This window comes from Panthera uncia, chromosome E1 (genome assembly GCF_023721935.1).
Source record: "Panthera uncia isolate 11264 chromosome E1, Puncia_PCG_1.0, whole genome shotgun sequence".
Lineage (NCBI taxonomy): Eukaryota > Metazoa > Chordata > Mammalia > Carnivora > Felidae > Panthera > Panthera uncia.
In genome coordinates, this window is record NC_064814.1 from 1,106,309 (window position 1) to 1,121,701 (window position 15,393).

Here is a 15,393-nt window from a genome sequence, read left to right on the forward strand (position 1 = left end):
CGGCCTCGGCCCGCCCGGGCCCGCAGTGTGGTGGGTGAGTGCGGCGGCGGGCCGGGCGGGGGGCTCCGGGCCCGGGGTGGGGGCGGGCGGGGCCGCGGCTCCTCCTGGAGGGCCGGGGGCGGCGCAGGCCGCGCGCTCCCGGCTTCGGGTTTGCCCCGCGCCCTGCTGGGGGCCCGTGCCTCGATTTCCCCGCGGCTCAGAAGCAGCTCCCGGCCCTCGCGCCGGGGCTGCTGGGGGTGGGCCGCGGGGGCCGGAGGAGGGCGGGGCGGGGCGTACGCGGGGCTCGCTCGGCGGAGCCCGGGGCGTCCCGGTGGGAGGGGCGGCCGCGGTGGCGGGAGGAAAGGGTGGGGTCGAGCGGGGCGCCTAGGGCTCCGCGGAAGAGCCTCTGGGCCCCGGTTCTCGCTGCTGATTCATCAGGTGTCTGTGTCCGCCCGCCCGGGCGCGGGGGTCCTCGGCGGGCCGGGGCGGGTGGGGGGTAGGGGGCGGCACGTGGCGGGGCCGGGAAGACCCTGCTCGCGGTGGCTTCGCTCCGTCACACGCGTGCCAGAGCCCAGAGGGAGACTTGCTGAGTCATCAGCATGAGGTCACTCGATGCTCATTCTGATGTCTGGGGGGGATTTGAGCAAGGGGCCTGGGGTCTAAGGGGCCGGGAGATAGGCGCAGGAGGGAAACCGGGGAAGGGCTCAGGCCCAGGGACTGGGGCACCGGTTCAAGTTTGGGCCGGCGTGCGAGTTGAAGGAGGAGTGGGTGAGAAGACAGTGGAGGGGCCTCGGGGTAGGTTTTCTTCCCCCGGCAGAATGTGAAGCCCCTGGCCTGCCCGTCCCCTCCCCTCCCAGGCATTCTCTTCTCAGGCAGCTGGTCCCTGACCAGCGTCTGGGACAGTTCCCCAAACTGGGAAATAGTTCTCTGAGTGAGAGGAGGGGAGGAGCTTAGGGGGGCCGTGCTTGCCAGGCTGGGAAGCAGGCTTTCCCTGTGACTGGTCTGGTTGGCTAGGCTGGGCAGCCCCTGGGCGGGGAAGAAAGAGAGGAATACACCCTGGCCAGAGAGGGAGTCAGTGGGAGAAAGAGGGGTGCCTTTACTCAAGTCCTGGAGGGCAGTGGACAGGGCAGGGACAAGCAGGTGCAGCTGTACCAGGAAACTGCCAATGAGAGGAAGCGGCAGGACTTTGACATCTGGGGAGTGAGGTGTCTGGTGAGCAGGCCCTGCCCCTTTGCACAGCCTGGCTTTGGGGTTTGGGTCAAAGCTGCAGGTGGTGGTGGCTTTGAGGGTGCCTAGCCTTTGGGGCACAGCAGGCGGGCTGGTGTGGAAGGCATGGAGTGGAAGAATGCGGTTTCCAGTCACCCCAAAATTGTCCTACTTGAGATTGGGGCTCAGTGTCGAGCAGGTGTTAGTAAAGATTGTGGCCCTGATGGATGTTGGGCCTCTTGGGGGGGGGGGGGGGGCCCGGGGGGGGGGGGGGGGCAGCCTGAGGGTGGTGTGGCCTGGGCCACCTTTCCTGAATGTATGGGTGCTTCCTGGCCTCCAGGACGGGGGCTGTTTTGTCTAGATCAGAGCTGAACCTAGGGGTTCATGGCTAGGTCGGGCCGCCTTGTGGTTTGTTTTCAGGGACACCCCCTGCCCCCAACACACACACACACACACACACAGAGGCAGCTTTGTGTAACACTTCAGCTCATCTTTTGGCTGGAATTTCTTCCTACCTTAGGAAAATGCAGATTCCTGAAGGGGTATTTCTGTAAGTCTTGTCATTATTTATGCTTAGGTGGAAATGAAGTTTGAAACTTTTTTCAGAATCGCTTTCAGTGGCTGAGAGATTTTGGAGAAGGTGGTTCTGAAGGGCAGGGCGGGAGTAAGGCTAGGCTAGGTTGGGGCCACGCCTGTTGGGGACATTTGGACGCTAGAGTTTGCAGGCCACCAAAAGGAGCAGGAGGCTGTCTCGGCCTCCTGCCGAGTGTCCACATCCTAGAGTTCGGGCCCAGATAAAGGGGACGGAACTCTCGGAACCTGTTTTCCCATCCCAACCGGCTCTCAGCCTGAGTGGGTGGCGCAGGGTACCTTGGTGGTTTCAGGCCCTGGGGACTGCCCGTGCCCTCTCCCCAGGGTGGCCCGGCCTCTGGGGGAGTTGAGTTGGGAAGGATGACCAGGCCCCAGCTCTGGACGGGCCCTTGATGGGGAGGAGAGGAAGCTTCTCCTCAGTCCCGTCTCTGGGATACTCCCCGTCTGGCTTCTAGAGGTGGCCTGAGCTATCCCTAGCCATCTATGTCCAAAGGCTGTCTCTGTCACATCTGTGTGTGTCCCCCGGTGGACAGAGGCCGGGCCAGGGGGCTGAGGCCCCGGCTTTGCAGAGGCCTGCCCCTCCCCCACAGCACGCACACGCACGCACACGCACCTTTGACTGGGAGGCGAGCGGCTGTGCTTGTGCTGAGTTCAGGCCTTCTGCGGAGGGCGAAATCTGTCGAGGAGGCACATTTCAGCTCCCAGCCGCCACGCTCGGCACTTTTCTGTGTGATCTCTTCAGGAAGTCACCGTCGTGCTCAGCATTTGGAGGGGAGGGAGCACGGCGAGTGGGAAAAGCTGGTGGCAGCCCTTTTCCTTCGGGCTGACAGTGGTTGGATCCAGGGCGGTGTCCTTGCACCCTGATTCAGACTCAAGACTGGGGGCGCCCCTCTAGCTCTGCCATGAGGGCTTGGCTTCCAGGGTGGGTTGGGGCCCTGGGGCTCTTCTGACCTCCAGTTCCTATCTTTTCCATCCTCTGCTCTGGAACATCCGGGAGATGCCAGCCTCAGGGCCTGTCTGAGAGCCCGGATGCCCTGGCTGTGATGAGGCACCGCCTGGGGCAAGGCTGGGTGAGGCGGGGGCTCCCCCTGGAGCCAACTGCACCTCCACCCCCCTCCCAGCCCATGCTTTATCTCCCCAGTGGGGTAAGAGACCTCTCCTGCAGCAGGGAAACTGCAGTCTGGCTTGGTCCTCCAGCCACGTCTGACGTCTTTTTCTGCGTCTAACCTGGAGAGCAGGGGGCTAGGGGTGGGTGGGTGGGGGGTGGCTGAGCCAGAATTGCCAGGATTAGGTGCACAGAAATGTCCTTGGCAGGGCTTCAGGAAGCAGAAAGTGAGGGTAGAGTGTGGGAGGGGCAACTGAGTGGGTGCCGGGCGGGGGTGGGGGCCTTCGGTCCAGCCCCCCACCCCTCTTGTTTTTGTCCCCTGCACTGTGGGCAGTGACCTCAGGTGGGGGGCTGGAAGGGGCTGAGCAGGCCCCTGCGTGGCTAACCGGGCACTCTTATGAAACAGCGAGGATGGGGTGGGGCAGGGGTGCAAGATGCTGCAATCTGAGGCCACAGGAAGGTTGCTTCATCGGCAGCGGAGGTGGGCTGTGTGCAGCCCGCGCTGGAGTGCCTGCCACCTGGAGGGGTGGGGGGCTCCCACCAGTGCTGGAAAGAGTTGAGCTGTTCAGAGTGAAAAGTCTGTGGGAGATTCAGGGCTCTCCTGCATTTTCCTCTTGGCCTGAGTCCCCACTGGCTCCTAAGCCTTCGCGGGGGCAGGGCCAGCTGAGGGGAGGTGGCTGCAGCAGGTAGGACCCTGGAGTACACGTGTGCGGGGTCGCCGGCCCCAGCCCTACCTGCCGTTGGCCAGGCTGGCCTTCCTGGCCCAGCGGTGCTCTGCTCAGGCTCCGGGTCCCCTGGGGCTGTGTTGGCTGGCTGGCAGCCTTGGGGAGTGCCAGGCCAGGCCGGTGAGGGAGCGGGAGCGGGAGCGGGAGCAATGTGCTGAGTCAGCGTGACTGGGCAGGAACAGCCGTGCTCTGGGGCGCACACTGGGGTTATTTTTAAAGCTCCCGGCTTCCTTCTAGGCTGGCCCCTCCTGCATGCGTCTCAACTCTTCCCAAGCCCCTTTTCCTGGTCTCTGCCTTTCTAACAGCGCCTCGGTTCCCCTTTCCCGCCTCAGACCTGCTGGGTTCTCTAGGGACAAGGGGGACGGGGAACAGCCTAGCTAAAGGGTGGCGGGTGGTCCTCGGGGTATTGGGGACGGTCAGCTGAGAGGCGAGGCTGGGGGCGGGGGCGGCTGGGCCTCTCCCCCAGGCTCTGTATGGACTGGGGAGGGAAAGCGGGGTGTTCTCCAGGGTCCTGACCTCTGCTCCCTGTTTCGCAGAGTGCCTGCGTGCTGTGCCCCCGGGTTATGACGACCCCCAATAAAGGAAACAAGGCCTTGAAGGTGAGCAGCGGGGTGGATGGAGTCTTGAGGCGGGGGTGCCTCCAGGGCGGGCGGTCCCCCGCTCAGCCTTGACCCCGTGCACTGCCCTGCCCCCAGGTGAAGCGGGAGCCAGGTGAGAATGGCACCAGCCTGACTGATGAGGAGCTGGTGACCATGTCGGTGCGGGAGCTGAACCAGCACCTGCGGGGCCTGTCCAAGGAGGAGATCATCCAGCTGAAGCAGCGCCGGCGCACGCTCAAGAACCGCGGCTACGCCGCCAGCTGCCGCGTGAAGCGGGTGACCCAGAAGGAGGAGCTGGAGAAGCAGAAGGCGGAGCTGCAGCAGGAGGTGGAGAAGCTGGCCTCGGAGAACGCCAGCATGAAGCTGGAGCTCGACGCGCTGCGCTCCAAGTACGAGGCCCTGCAGAACTTCGCCAGGACGGTGGCCCGCAGCCCCGTGGCGCCGGCCCGGGGCCCCCTCGCGGCCGGCTTGGGGCCCCTCGTCCCTGGCAAGGTGGCTGCCACCAGCGTCATCACGATAGTAAAGTCCAAGACGGACGCCCGATCGTAGGGACGCGCGCTTGCCCGGGCGGGTCTGCAAGGGGCCGTTAGGCGCATGGCGAGTTTGGCAGCCCTGTCCCCTTCTTCCTCCTCTCCTCCTCTTCCTCTCCTGCCTCCTCCCTTCCCTGCAAAGCACAACCTGCACCCCGGGGCGCCGGGCTGAGCCCCTTTGATCTCGTCGTCGTTGTCATCGTGTGTTTTGTACGTTGGGATTGGTCAGTTCGGCGGTGACGTGGGGTTGCCTCGGCCCCCTTTGTACCAAGGCCGTGCAGGCTTGGAGTCCAGAGTTGGCCCTGTGGCAACAGAGAAAGATCGGATGAGCTCTCTGGGGCTCGCGGTTCTGAGTAGGGAGGGCTGCTGTCTGCTCCCGGGTGGCCCACAGGCCCCAACAGCTGCTGCCTGGCAGGGGGCTGTGATTCACTCTCAGCGTGGCCAGCAGGCATAGATGGGCTCTGCTCCTGAGAGTAGGGTGTCCTTGGGGGCCCTGGATGGGCCTGGATGGGCAGGCCACCAGCCTGGGCGCTACGGCCGCTGGGAGGGACGGGGCGTTATGTGGCTTTGGGCCAGGGCCCACGGCGCTCAAGCCTGACGCATTGCACTGAACAAGACCAAATCACTGGTTGTGAACATTCGTGAAGGGTGTGTCCAGTGTCCTGCGACGGGTCCCGTGTCACTGTTTACATGACCTATCTGTGTGGTTACGTGGCCCTTTATTTAAAAGAGAGGAGTTCCTTTTACGAAGTTATTAAATTATATGTTTAAAAGCTAAAGAAAAAAAAGAGCTGCAGAGTATTTATAAAACTGTCTTTTTAAAAAAAAAAACAAGCAAGAACATTTGACCATATATATGGAAAAGGGAAGAAAGTATAATAGAAACTTTGCTAGTTTAACAAAAGAAAAAAAAAACAAACAAAAAAAATCCCTTTCTTGTAAACTTATGGACAAGTCTTTGTGGCTGTTGGAGTTTAGTTTTTATATACACAGAGTTATCAGACGTTATTTATAAAACTTAGTTTTAAAAAAGACAAAAAAAAAAAAAAAGAAAAGCCAAGCTGTGGGCGACCACAAGGCGCATCCTGGCGCCCTCTTTGCTATCTCTCTTGCAATTGTACCGAAAGTGACTTACTCCTTTGCCCTTCCTGCTTCCGTCTCTTGCCGGTGCCGTGGTGTCGTCCGTGCCTGGTGAGGTCTTGTGCAGCGTCACGTGCTGGTGCTTCTGGTGACCTTTGACCTGTGGGTGTCACTTCTTGTGTCTGTTATTCCTGTGTTTGTTTTTTGGATTTGGTTGTGTGTTTGCTTCTGCCAGCTTGCCGGCCCGGACTGGGGCGCTGGGCGACTCCCGCTCCGGCAGAACGCGGGAATCTCCCCAGCAGCCCAGCCCCCCCCCCCCCCCGCCCCCCCCCCCCCCCCCCCCCCCCCGCCTCTGCCTCGGTGCCTGACCCGGGACCCCAGAGGAGCAGATTGGGGGCTCTGCCGCTCCCACCCCTGCACAGCCTTGGCTTCGCATGTCTGTCCTAGGCTTGGGCTGATCCAATGGCCGGGTAGGTAAAACTGGGGGCCATCCCAGACGGCGCCCCTTGCCTCCATGCCCACCGCCTCTGGCCAGGGGTGGCAGATTTGCAGGGACCAAGGAGTCACTAGGGTACCCCCGGGTGTCTTCCTTCTGGCCTCTGGTCAACATGCTTGGGCTCTGGCCTCCAACCCCAGCTTTGTTCCTGTGGGCTGCACGGGGGCCTCATCGGGACCCGTGGAGCCCACGTGGGGGTCGCGAGGCCTGCTGCCCACGTGTCCTGGCAGTGCTGCTGTGCTGTGAAGTGGAGCTTCCCAGGCAAAACCAGGTGGTTTGAGGACTCACCTGGGGCGGCCCCTTCACCCTGCCCATGAGCCTGGGGCGGGAGGGGGGGGTGTGGGTCTCCGCCGGTGCCAGACAAGGGCTCCAGTGCCCAGGGCCGGGTCCTATCTCTCACCTCGCCCTGACTGGGCTCTGGGCCTTCTTTCGCCTCTGGGATCTGTGTCTTCCAGGGATGCGCTGCTCAGCTCAAGGGGTGCTCCTCTGCGGGGCTGAGCCTACCTTCCCGTGGCCCCTCGGCAGAGGCAGCCAGTCTTCCAGACTGGGCTTGGGAAGCTCCTCGGAGGCCTCCTGCGGTGCCTGCCCTCAAGAGGCTACTGCCCCATCTCTGGCCACATGGGCTTTGGCTCCTCTGGGGGCCCCGAACCCCTGTAGAGCACAGAAGGGTGGGCTGGCGAAAAGAAACACTGTGCGGCCTCGCAGGGTGTGACCTCGTGGGCCGCAGGGAGGATTTTCATCCCAGAGTCTGACCCAGTGTGCCCGTGGGGTAGGAGCAGGGGCACGCTGTCAATTTCTGTCGTGTTAATGGGCTTGGCCCTAGAGGCTCAGTCATTCCCGGTTGTACCCGGGTCGGCCTGCGATGGAGATTTTGACTGTTGGCTCTCAATACTTAGTGGCTTCCCGCCCCTCCTTGCTGTCTGGCTTTGTCTACCTAGGGTCTAGATGAACGTTGTTGACGTTGGTGGTGGCAGCAGTGAGCTGGAATCGCGTCATAAGAATCACTGAAGAGGGGTCACGTCCATGTTCTCCATATCCGCTTACGGTCCCGACACTTTCGTCCTTGCTGGGAGGTGGTTGTCCATCCGCAGGCTGGAGACGTGGAGAGGAGAGAAAGGAGGTGGGTTGGGAAGTCCAGAGGCGGGTTGGAGGGTGGACACAGACGGAAGAGAAATTGCAGGTCCTCGGTTTAGGTATCGGAAGAAGCTTCTGGAATTACTGAGGCCATGCTTCCCTTCGGAGTTTTTGGATTTGGAGCAACTGTTCCTTGGGTCTGGGAGTACATCCTATTCCCATCAAGCCAGCCCCACGGGGCCGCTCTGCACTCTGCCCTTTCCCCCTTCCCCTTGGTTTCTTGACAGTAGAGCCTGTGTCCACATGTGACTGGTTGGTGTCTTTCTGATTCTTGTCAATTCAGTTTTCCTACTGTGAGGGTGTTGTGTTCTTTTTATCCTCGACTTTTCTGACACAGCGAATCGAGGGCTTTGGCCGAGGCCAAATCTCCCAAACTGGTCCGCTAAGTAAACCATGACGTGTACCTTCCTTCCCATCACGCCTGAGCCCTACTCCCCCCTCATCCCGACACGGACACTCAGATTTCAGAGGAGAACCCTGTGGGAACAGGTCAGCTCCTGCCCTGAGTGTGGCCCCAGGGAGACTTCCCTATGGCCCTGGCTGCTGTTCTGGGCGGCACCGCTGTTTGTAAAGGTGGGAAGACACGGCTGCTCGGCCGTGTGGTGTGCTGGTTTCTGCCGGATACCGGGTCTCCCCGGAGGCTTTTCTGCCCTTGGTCCAGGCTTCAGGTCTGTGTGCACAACCCTGCCCGTCAGCAACAGCTTCTATGGTCAGTTCCTGGGCCCACAGCTCCGATCAGCTGCAGCCTGCTTTCGGATGGCTGGTCAAGCCCCCTCCTGTCCCTGTGGCCTCCCTTTCAGAGGTGGCCAGTTGGCTAAAGCTCCCATCCACAGCTGGGAAGCCCAAGCCACAGCCTGCAGCACCGTTTCCGCTCTGGGATCTTGTAAGTTACTTTTTTAGGCTGTGGTTTGGTGAAAGGAACCAACACAGTAACGATTTTTTTTTCCCCAGAAGCCACTGAATAATTCTTTTTGGCGCGTTTTTGCCTTCCTGTTGGCTGTCTAGTTTTGGAGCAGCTGGGGAGAGTGGAGGACACACAGAGGCAGGGGTGTGCCCTGGAGACTGATGGCCTGTCCTGCTTCTGGCCTGTGTGTGTTGCGCGTGGGCTGTACCTTTGGGCCGGTCACGCACATTTCCACCCCACGCTGGAACAGCAGCCTTGGTACGTGGGTGTCTGGTGAGCCTGAGCTGGAGTGTTAGAAGAGTGTGCCCCTGATGGACTGCGAGGGGGCGGCCCCTCCAGCACCCTCGTGTCCCAGTCCCTTCCTTCTCCCCATCCCCTCAATTTGCTACTCCCTGAAGCCTTTAACCAAACGGGAGTGGGTACAGAAAGCCTTCTCCTGGCATCTTAGGGCAACAGGACAAGGGCTGCCCAGTGCGTCCAGCTCTGGTGCTCTCCTGGCGCTGAGAGGCTGGGTCCAAGCGGAGTTGATCAGACCCTGCCTGTCCTGCCTAGGGCTGAAACCAGGGGGAGGTGGTGGTACCCTGGGACCTGCCGGGGCAGGCAGGGGTTGTGGAAGGTCCAGGTGAGGAGGGGCCTCCCTGGGGCGGGCTGTGGCCTCAGCCCTCACCCCGCCCTGTGCAGTATTTATTGCTAAATTATTGTCCAGGGGGGGCGGCACTGGGCCGGACCCCGGGTATTTATTGCTGTACATAGTGTATGTTTGTGATATATAAGGTTTTCTTTATTTTGTATATGATCAATAAACACCTTTTAAAGAGACCGTCAGGTGCTTCCTTTGCGCGCCGCGCGGGCGGGGCCGGAAGGGCGGGGCGGACCTTGCGCGCATGCGCCGGTGCACGGCCTGCCGGGAGGCGGAAGCGGAAGCGCGGGTCTCCCGGGAGCGATGGCAGCCGGGGGTCCCAGCCGCTCGGAGCGCAAGGCGGCGGAGCGGGTCCGGAGGCTGCGGGAGGAGCAGCAGCGGGAGCGCCTCCGTCAGGTACGCCGCCGCCCGCCCCGCGCCGCGCCCCCGCCCCGCGCCGCCCTCACCGCCCGCCCCGCGCCCGCAGGTGTCGCGCATCCTGAGGAAGGCGGCAGCGGAGCGCAGCGCCGAGGAGGGCCGGCTCCTGGCCGAGAGCGAGGACCTGGTGACCGAGCTGCAGGGCCGGAGCAGGCGGCGCGAGGGCCTGAAGCGGCGGCAGGAGGAGGCGAGTCCCGGGGCTCGGTCGGCGCGGGGGCTCGGTCGGCGGGCCGCCGGGGCCGGACCTCTAGCCGGGCGGGGGCGGGGGCGGGGCTTACGGCCGGCCTCGGCGTCTCGGCAGGTGTGCGACGACCCGGAGGAGCTGCGGAGGAAAGTGCGGGAGCTGGCCGGCGCCGTCCGGAACGCCAAGTACCTGGTCGTCTACACGGGCGCCGGCATCAGCACGGTACGGCGGCGAGGCGTGGGCGGCCGCGCCCCGGCGTCGGCTCCCAGGCCCGGGAGAAACCCGGAGCGCCGGGGGCGGGTGTGGGGCGCCCCCTTCTGGGTGACTGACCCAGGACCCAGGACCGAGGAGAGCACAGTCGAGAAGCTCGAAAGGACTCAAACTTCATTGAGGGCATAAATACTTGTAAACACTTGCAGTTTTTGTGATGCCCCGTTCGAGGCAAGGAGGGAAGAGGAGTAAAACAGGACATAACACGTTAGGGCTTGCAGGCACCTCCTCGTTTCAAGTCCGGGAGGTTAACTCACTGTCCCAAGGTTATGTGGGTAGAGTGAAGCCCCAGACCGTCTCCTGATTCCGCGTTCGTTGTTATTTCCTGAATGTTGAAGGAAAGTAAGTAGATCGCGAGGTAGTTAGAATTAGAGTACACCAGGTAAAGAAGAGAAACGCGTTGGGTTTGGGGACATTTTATTGAGAAGCTCCCTCGGGCCATTGAACACGGCTAGCTTTGAGAGTGTTACCTGTCCACCTAATGGGTGCCTGTCGAGCGTGACCCACGTGTGGGCCCGGCAGAGGTGAACACGGAGGATTTCTGGCCCCGGGGAGGCCGCAGGTGATGAGGGGATGCTGGCCGGGCCGGGTTGCCAGAGCAGACATGCAGACACGCCCTCCGCGGTCTCAGAGAGCTGGGACATCCGTCCAGCTTGCTTCGTGTGCGAGGCGGCGTTGAGGCCGGGCCTTGAAGGTTGAGTAAGGTTTTACAGGAGAGGGCCAGGGGAAGATCCAGCGAGATCGCGCAAGGGGCGCTGACCGTCCTAACTTGCAGACCCTGGTGGTCGGGTCTCCGTCCTCCAGTCATTCCTGTTGTCTCTGAAAGTCCTGCTCTTTAGTTTGCTCTGAGCATCACTGTTTGAGGTTTCTCTTGTCAGTGTGATTCAGAACCCACTGCTTGCGGTGGGCATTTTTCTGAGCCTAAACCGCGGGGAGGAGACAGGGCTCCCCAGAAGGGATGTCATTCACAGCCTAGGGAATGTAAGACTCCTTGCTCTGAGCACACCTTCTGGCTTGTCTCGTGGTGGTTTCGTTTCTCTGCATCGAGAACTAAGGACATTCAGGGTGTTCAGCTCGTCTGGAGAGGTTGGCTGTCTTTGTCAAGGGAGGTCAGGAAACACCGTATCGGGTGTCAGAACTGGGACAGACCAGCACTCCTACCTAGGGTGCCACCATTTGCTAAGTGTTTCCTGAGCACTGGCTCGGCCCTGGGGACACACAGATCAGCCTGACCCGTCCTCTCCCTTGGTTTGGAGGACAGATGGGGCTGCAGAGCCCAGGTTGTACTCGTGCTGGAGAGGCTCCCGGAGGAGGCAGGACTCCTCGGAAGCCGGAGGGAGGAGCTAGACCGGGTGGGGGCAGGGGTCCGGGCAGAGGGAAGGAGCCACTCCATCTGGGTTCAGGCAGGTTGGACTAGGAAATGCGGAGCCTGTGGAATGAACGGAGGCCAGGGCACAGACGAGTCTGGAACACATCAAGAGAAAAACGTTGAGTTTTCGTCTGGGGGACTTTTGCCAATTCCCGTAGTGATGCATTTTCACTGGCCTCGTCCTTCTGAACATGCAGGCAGCCTCTATCCCAGATTACCGGGGCCCTAATGGAGTGTGGACGCTGCTTCAGAAAGGGAGAAGCGTTAGGTAAGCAGCCTGATGCAGCCTTCCCAGCCAGTTGAGCAGGGGCAGCTTGGGCCTGACCTCACAGCTCCCCACGCCTTTGCTTCCCTTCCACCTGGCAGTGCTGCTGACCTGAGTGAGGCCGAGCCAACCCTCACCCACATGAGCATCGCCCGCTTACACGAGCAAAAGCTGGTAAGAGCCCGGTGTGGCTAGCTAGTATACTTGCCGGGTCCCTGGCACAGGACCTGGAGGGCCACCTTTGTGCCCACATGGCAACTGCATCATACCTCTGTCCCAGGGACCCCTGGGAGAAGCGCCCACAGAGTGTTTTAGACTCCGGTGCTGCTTTTTCAAGAGAAGGGTAGTCTCTCGCGTGAATCGTAGGGCCGGCCTCAGGCGCAGAGCCGCTGGTGGCTTTTCCCCCCCGTGTTTCTCTCACATTGTCCCCACAGACCTCAGAAGCCACCTAGGTCCGGGGGAGGCTTGTGGGAACCCTAAAGACCCTCTGCCGAGCGCTTTCAACCAAGTAGGGAAGGGTCAGTCCTCCTGGTCCTTCAGTGACCTGAAACATAAGGACCCAAGAGAGTGTCACTTCGGGCCCCAGCCCCTTCCCTGCCGAGAGCAAACAGCTGCACTCCCAGCTCGCTAAGTGCTTCCGGGTTGGTGGGGGGCAGCTTGGGTTCCCCCCCACCCCCACCCCCCTAGACCTGCTGCTGGGACCGGCCTGCCGCTCCGGTTTTGCCTGTGAGGCTCCACACGGGGCCGGAGCTGCCCCGGTTTGGGGACTCTGGGCAGGGTCAAGGACTGCTTTCACTACTGAGCACAGCCCCTCACAGGCCACCTGCTGACTTGCCCTTGCTTGCCCCGCAGGTGCAGCACGTGGTGTCTCAGAACTGTGACGGGCTCCACCTGCGGAGCGGGCTGCCGCGGACGGCCATCTCGGAGCTCCACGGGAACATGTACATTGAAGTGAGCGGTCCCTCTGGGATTCGCGGGCCTGTGCGGGCCAGCGGCTCCTGCTCACGGCGCCCTCTCCTCCTCAGGTCTGTACGGCCTGCACACCCAACAGGGAATACGTGAGGGTGTTTGATGTGACTGAGCGCACCGCCCTGCACCGGCACCAGACGGGCCGGGCCTGCCACAAGTGTGGGGCCCAGCTCCGGGACACCATTGTGCACTTTGGGGAGCGGGGCACGCTGGGGCAGCCTCTGAACTGGGAGGCAGCCACTGAGGCTGCCAGCAAGGCAGACACGATCCTGTGTTTAGGTTCCAGCTTAAAGGTACGTGAACAGCGCCGTGGACGGGACCGGAGGGGAGGGGAGAACTGCCAGTCCCTGGCCAGTTCAGTGTTAGAAGCTAGCTTCCTGTAGCTTCGTTCGCTGTTGTGCATGTGGTCTTTCTGTCCGTCCGTCCATTCCTGCAGGTTCTAAAGAAGTATCCACGCCTCTGGTGCATGACCAAGCCCCCCAGCAGGCGGCCCAAGCTCTACATTGTAAACTTGCAGGTAACTTGAGCACCCAGAGACACCTCCTTAGACCTGGGCCTTAGAACAGGAGAACCAGAGAGTTCCTGGATGCTCGTGTCCTGGGTCACAGAGATATGGCAGGAAAGGGCCATTGGGAAGAAGTGAGGTATCCTCACTCGCCTTCCCCTGTCCCCAGTGGACCCCGAAGGATGACTGGGCTGCCCTGAAGCTTCATGGGAAGTGTGATGACGTCATGCAGCTCCTCATGGACGAGCTGGGCCTGGAGATCCCCCCCTACAGCAGGTGAGGGGGGCACGGGTGCATCCCCCCCCTTCCCTGCCCTGTGTGGATGGACCGCGTCTGTCTTTTCTCGTGAACTGAGTGTAGAGAATGCTCTGAGTTGTCGCAGATGGTGTCTGAGGCGTGACCCCAGCTTGGTGGCCTCTGCCAGCAAGGGGGAGTGGCAGAGGCATCAGCTGAGGCCCCCCGGCTGGTGTGACTCCCCATGGGGAGAGAGAATGTGCCAGTGTGTGCCTGGAGAGCCCCCCTCCTACCTCCGACAGCCTGGACGCGAAGGTGCCTTGAAGGGACGTGGTCTCGGCATCTCCAAACAGGATCTCGGTGCACTCGGTTCGGGGAGCTGGTGTACTTTGGGGAAGCTTAAACTGTACCTTAATACAGAATTTGTGATAATTTAGACGTGGTGTATGTATTGAGTAAAAAGTTTACACTTTCTTTCTCTGTGAATTTTCAGGGTCTTATAGGGGAAATCAATAACTTCTTTTAATCAAAGGGTTCAAGAATTAAGGATCCCTTCACCTTCTGGGCCTGGCAATTCTTGTATGTTATGTTTGTGCTGTTCTGTAATGTGGGCCTATTGTGTACTGTATTTTTTTTTTTACATTAACTTAGCTCATTTTCTTTATCAGTGCTTATCTGTATCTTAAGTTTATGATATGTGGTTCTACATCTCCGTCAGACACATGATCTCTTCACGGTGTAGTCTGTAGGCCGCGCCTCCCTAGTCAGCTGGCCTTTCCCGCCCCCCCCCCCCCCCCCCCCCCATCAGGTCTGGCAGTCTGGGAAGAGGGAGAGGGTCTGGCCCACCCACCCCTGACCGTACAATTGAAAGGTGGGACCCAGAGTTGCTAGTGACCAACTGCTGCCCCACCTTGGGCGCGCACAGCCTGCTCGATCACCAGCAAGGACACTGAGTTCTCGGGGGCCGAGCTGGTCTGAATCACTCAGGAACCTTAGCCGTCCGGCAGCTGCTCTGTAGCTCGGGTGTGACGGAACTGCCGCTAGGCAGAGCCTGGCCACAGTTCAGACCCCAGGGGAGGGCAGCAGGGTGACCGCAGTCAGCTTTCCCGCCCTGGGGCAGGTTGTGACTGAGGGGCTCCCAGGCACGTCTGACCCAGCTTTCCCTTTTCGGTAGGTGGCAGGACCCGATCTTCTCCCTGGCGACCCCCCTGCGTGCGGGTGAAGAAGGCACCCACAGTCGGAAGTCGCTGTGCAGGAGCCGCGAGGAGCCCCCGCCCGGAGAGCGGGCTGCGCCACTTAGCTCCGCCCCGGTGCTGGGAGGCTGGTTTGGCAGGGGCTGCACTAAACGCACAAAAAGGAAGAAAGTAACGTAACCCGGTGCTTGACGGGAACAGTTGGCACTTTGCAGAGGACGGAACGCCTGTTCGTGGGGGGCCCGGCCAGGACTGCCCCGGGGTCCAGCCAGAATCCTCTGGCCGGAAGCCCCCTTGCACCGCTGTGCGCGTCTCCGGGAGGACGCCTCGCCTGTTGCAGCCTCTGCATAAAGCGGCGGCGGCCGTGCCGTTCTTTGGGGACACAGCTCGGGTCGTTGCACAGCTGGCCGGCCGAGAGGAAGCGCGGCTGCCTTACCTCATTCACCAGGCTAGTCTCAGGGGCCTCAACCCTCTTTCTACTACTTCGTACTGAAACCTGTTAACTTTATAGGAACCTCTTTCCGTGTGGGGTTTGCGGCAGAGGGGTGGTTTTGGGCCTCGGCTCTCAGCAGCCCTTTTTATTGTTATTAAACATCTCAGCACTGTCCCTCGAGTGTCCTGTGACTGTCCAGCTGGCGCGTGGTGGGGGGCGGGCGCCCCGCCGGGCTCGTGGGGCTGGGGGACGGGACGGGACGGGGCGGGGACGCCGGGCCCCACGTGGCCCTGCCCCGCCTCTTCGGCCAGGTGCGCTGACGCTATTGGCCGCGCGGGGGAGACGGACTTTCCGGAGGCCGCCGGGCGGGGCGGGGGCGGGGCTCGGCGGTGGCGGCTCACGCCATTGGCCGCGCGCCGAGGGGCGGGGGCTCGGTTCCGGGGCGGCCCCGTAGCTCGCGCCATTGGCCGCGGGCTGTGGGCGGCGGGCGGGGCGCCGGGGGGCGGGACGGTGCTCGCCATTGGCCGCGCGCGGCGGGTGAGGCCCGCGTGACGCCGCGTGCGCC

The 15,393-nt window shown here is 61.7% G+C and overlaps 2 protein-coding genes across 8 annotated transcripts; both read left to right on the top strand.

The window, feature by feature from the left end:
- The first annotated feature begins 6 nt into the window (after nucleotides 1–6).
- Nucleotides 7–9,168, top strand: MAFG (MAF bZIP transcription factor G). Of its 6 annotated transcripts, none has more exons than XM_049635467.1 (3): nucleotides 7–34; nucleotides 4,143–4,205; nucleotides 4,302–9,168. In XM_049635467.1, the coding sequence occupies exons 2-3, from the start codon at nucleotides 4,170–4,172 to the stop codon at nucleotides 4,752–4,754; spliced, it is 489 nt and encodes a 162-aa protein (XP_049491424.1). In that variant the 5' UTR covers nucleotides 7–34; nucleotides 4,143–4,169; the 3' UTR covers nucleotides 4,755–9,168. The 6 variants fall into 6 exon arrangements, with proteins under 6 accessions (XP_049491424.1, XP_049491426.1, XP_049491423.1 ...); XM_049635469.1 differs by lacking the exon at nucleotides 7–34 and adding an exon at nucleotides 66–417; XM_049635466.1 differs by lacking the exon at nucleotides 7–34 and adding an exon at nucleotides 536–1,191.
- A 67-nt stretch (nucleotides 9,169–9,235) lies between these two features.
- Nucleotides 9,236–15,002, top strand: SIRT7 (sirtuin 7). Of its 2 annotated transcripts, XR_007459027.1 has the most exons (11): nucleotides 9,236–9,385; nucleotides 9,456–9,593; nucleotides 9,708–9,812; nucleotides 11,427–11,497; nucleotides 11,596–11,668; nucleotides 12,347–12,445; nucleotides 12,520–12,756; nucleotides 12,900–12,980; nucleotides 13,138–13,244; nucleotides 13,696–13,781; nucleotides 14,377–14,467. XR_007459027.1 is itself a non-coding variant. In XM_049635465.1 (10 exons), exons 1-10 carry the CDS (start codon nucleotides 9,293–9,295, stop codon nucleotides 14,573–14,575), a joined length of 1,203 nt encoding a protein of 400 aa, XP_049491422.1. In that variant the 5' UTR covers nucleotides 9,238–9,292; the 3' UTR covers nucleotides 14,576–15,002. The 2 variants fall into 2 exon arrangements, 1 of the variants encoding a protein (XP_049491422.1); XM_049635465.1 differs by lacking the exon at nucleotides 13,696–13,781 and having other exon boundaries at nucleotides 9,238–9,385; nucleotides 14,377–15,002.
- The last annotated feature ends 391 nt before the right edge of the window (nucleotides 15,003–15,393 follow it).

Excerpts from the sequence above, each read along its gene's own strand:
- MAFG (XM_049635467.1), top strand. The coding sequence starts at position 4,170 with ATGACGACCCCCAATAAAGGAAACAAGGCCTTGAAG. Across the intron at positions 4,206-4,301 it reads AAGGAAACAAGGCCTTGAAG|GTGAAGCGGGAGCCAGGTGA; the intron begins GTGAGCAGCGGG and ends CCCTGCCCCCAG.
- SIRT7 (XM_049635465.1), top strand. The coding sequence starts at position 9,293 with ATGGCAGCCGGGGGTCCCAGCCGCTCGGAGCGCAAGGCGGCGGAGCGG. Across the intron at positions 9,813-11,426 it reads CGGGCGCCGGCATCAGCACG|GCAGCCTCTATCCCAGATTA; the intron begins GTACGGCGGCGA and ends CTGAACATGCAG. Across the intron at positions 11,669-12,346 it reads GCTTACACGAGCAAAAGCTG|GTGCAGCACGTGGTGTCTCA; the intron begins GTAAGAGCCCGG and ends CTTGCCCCGCAG.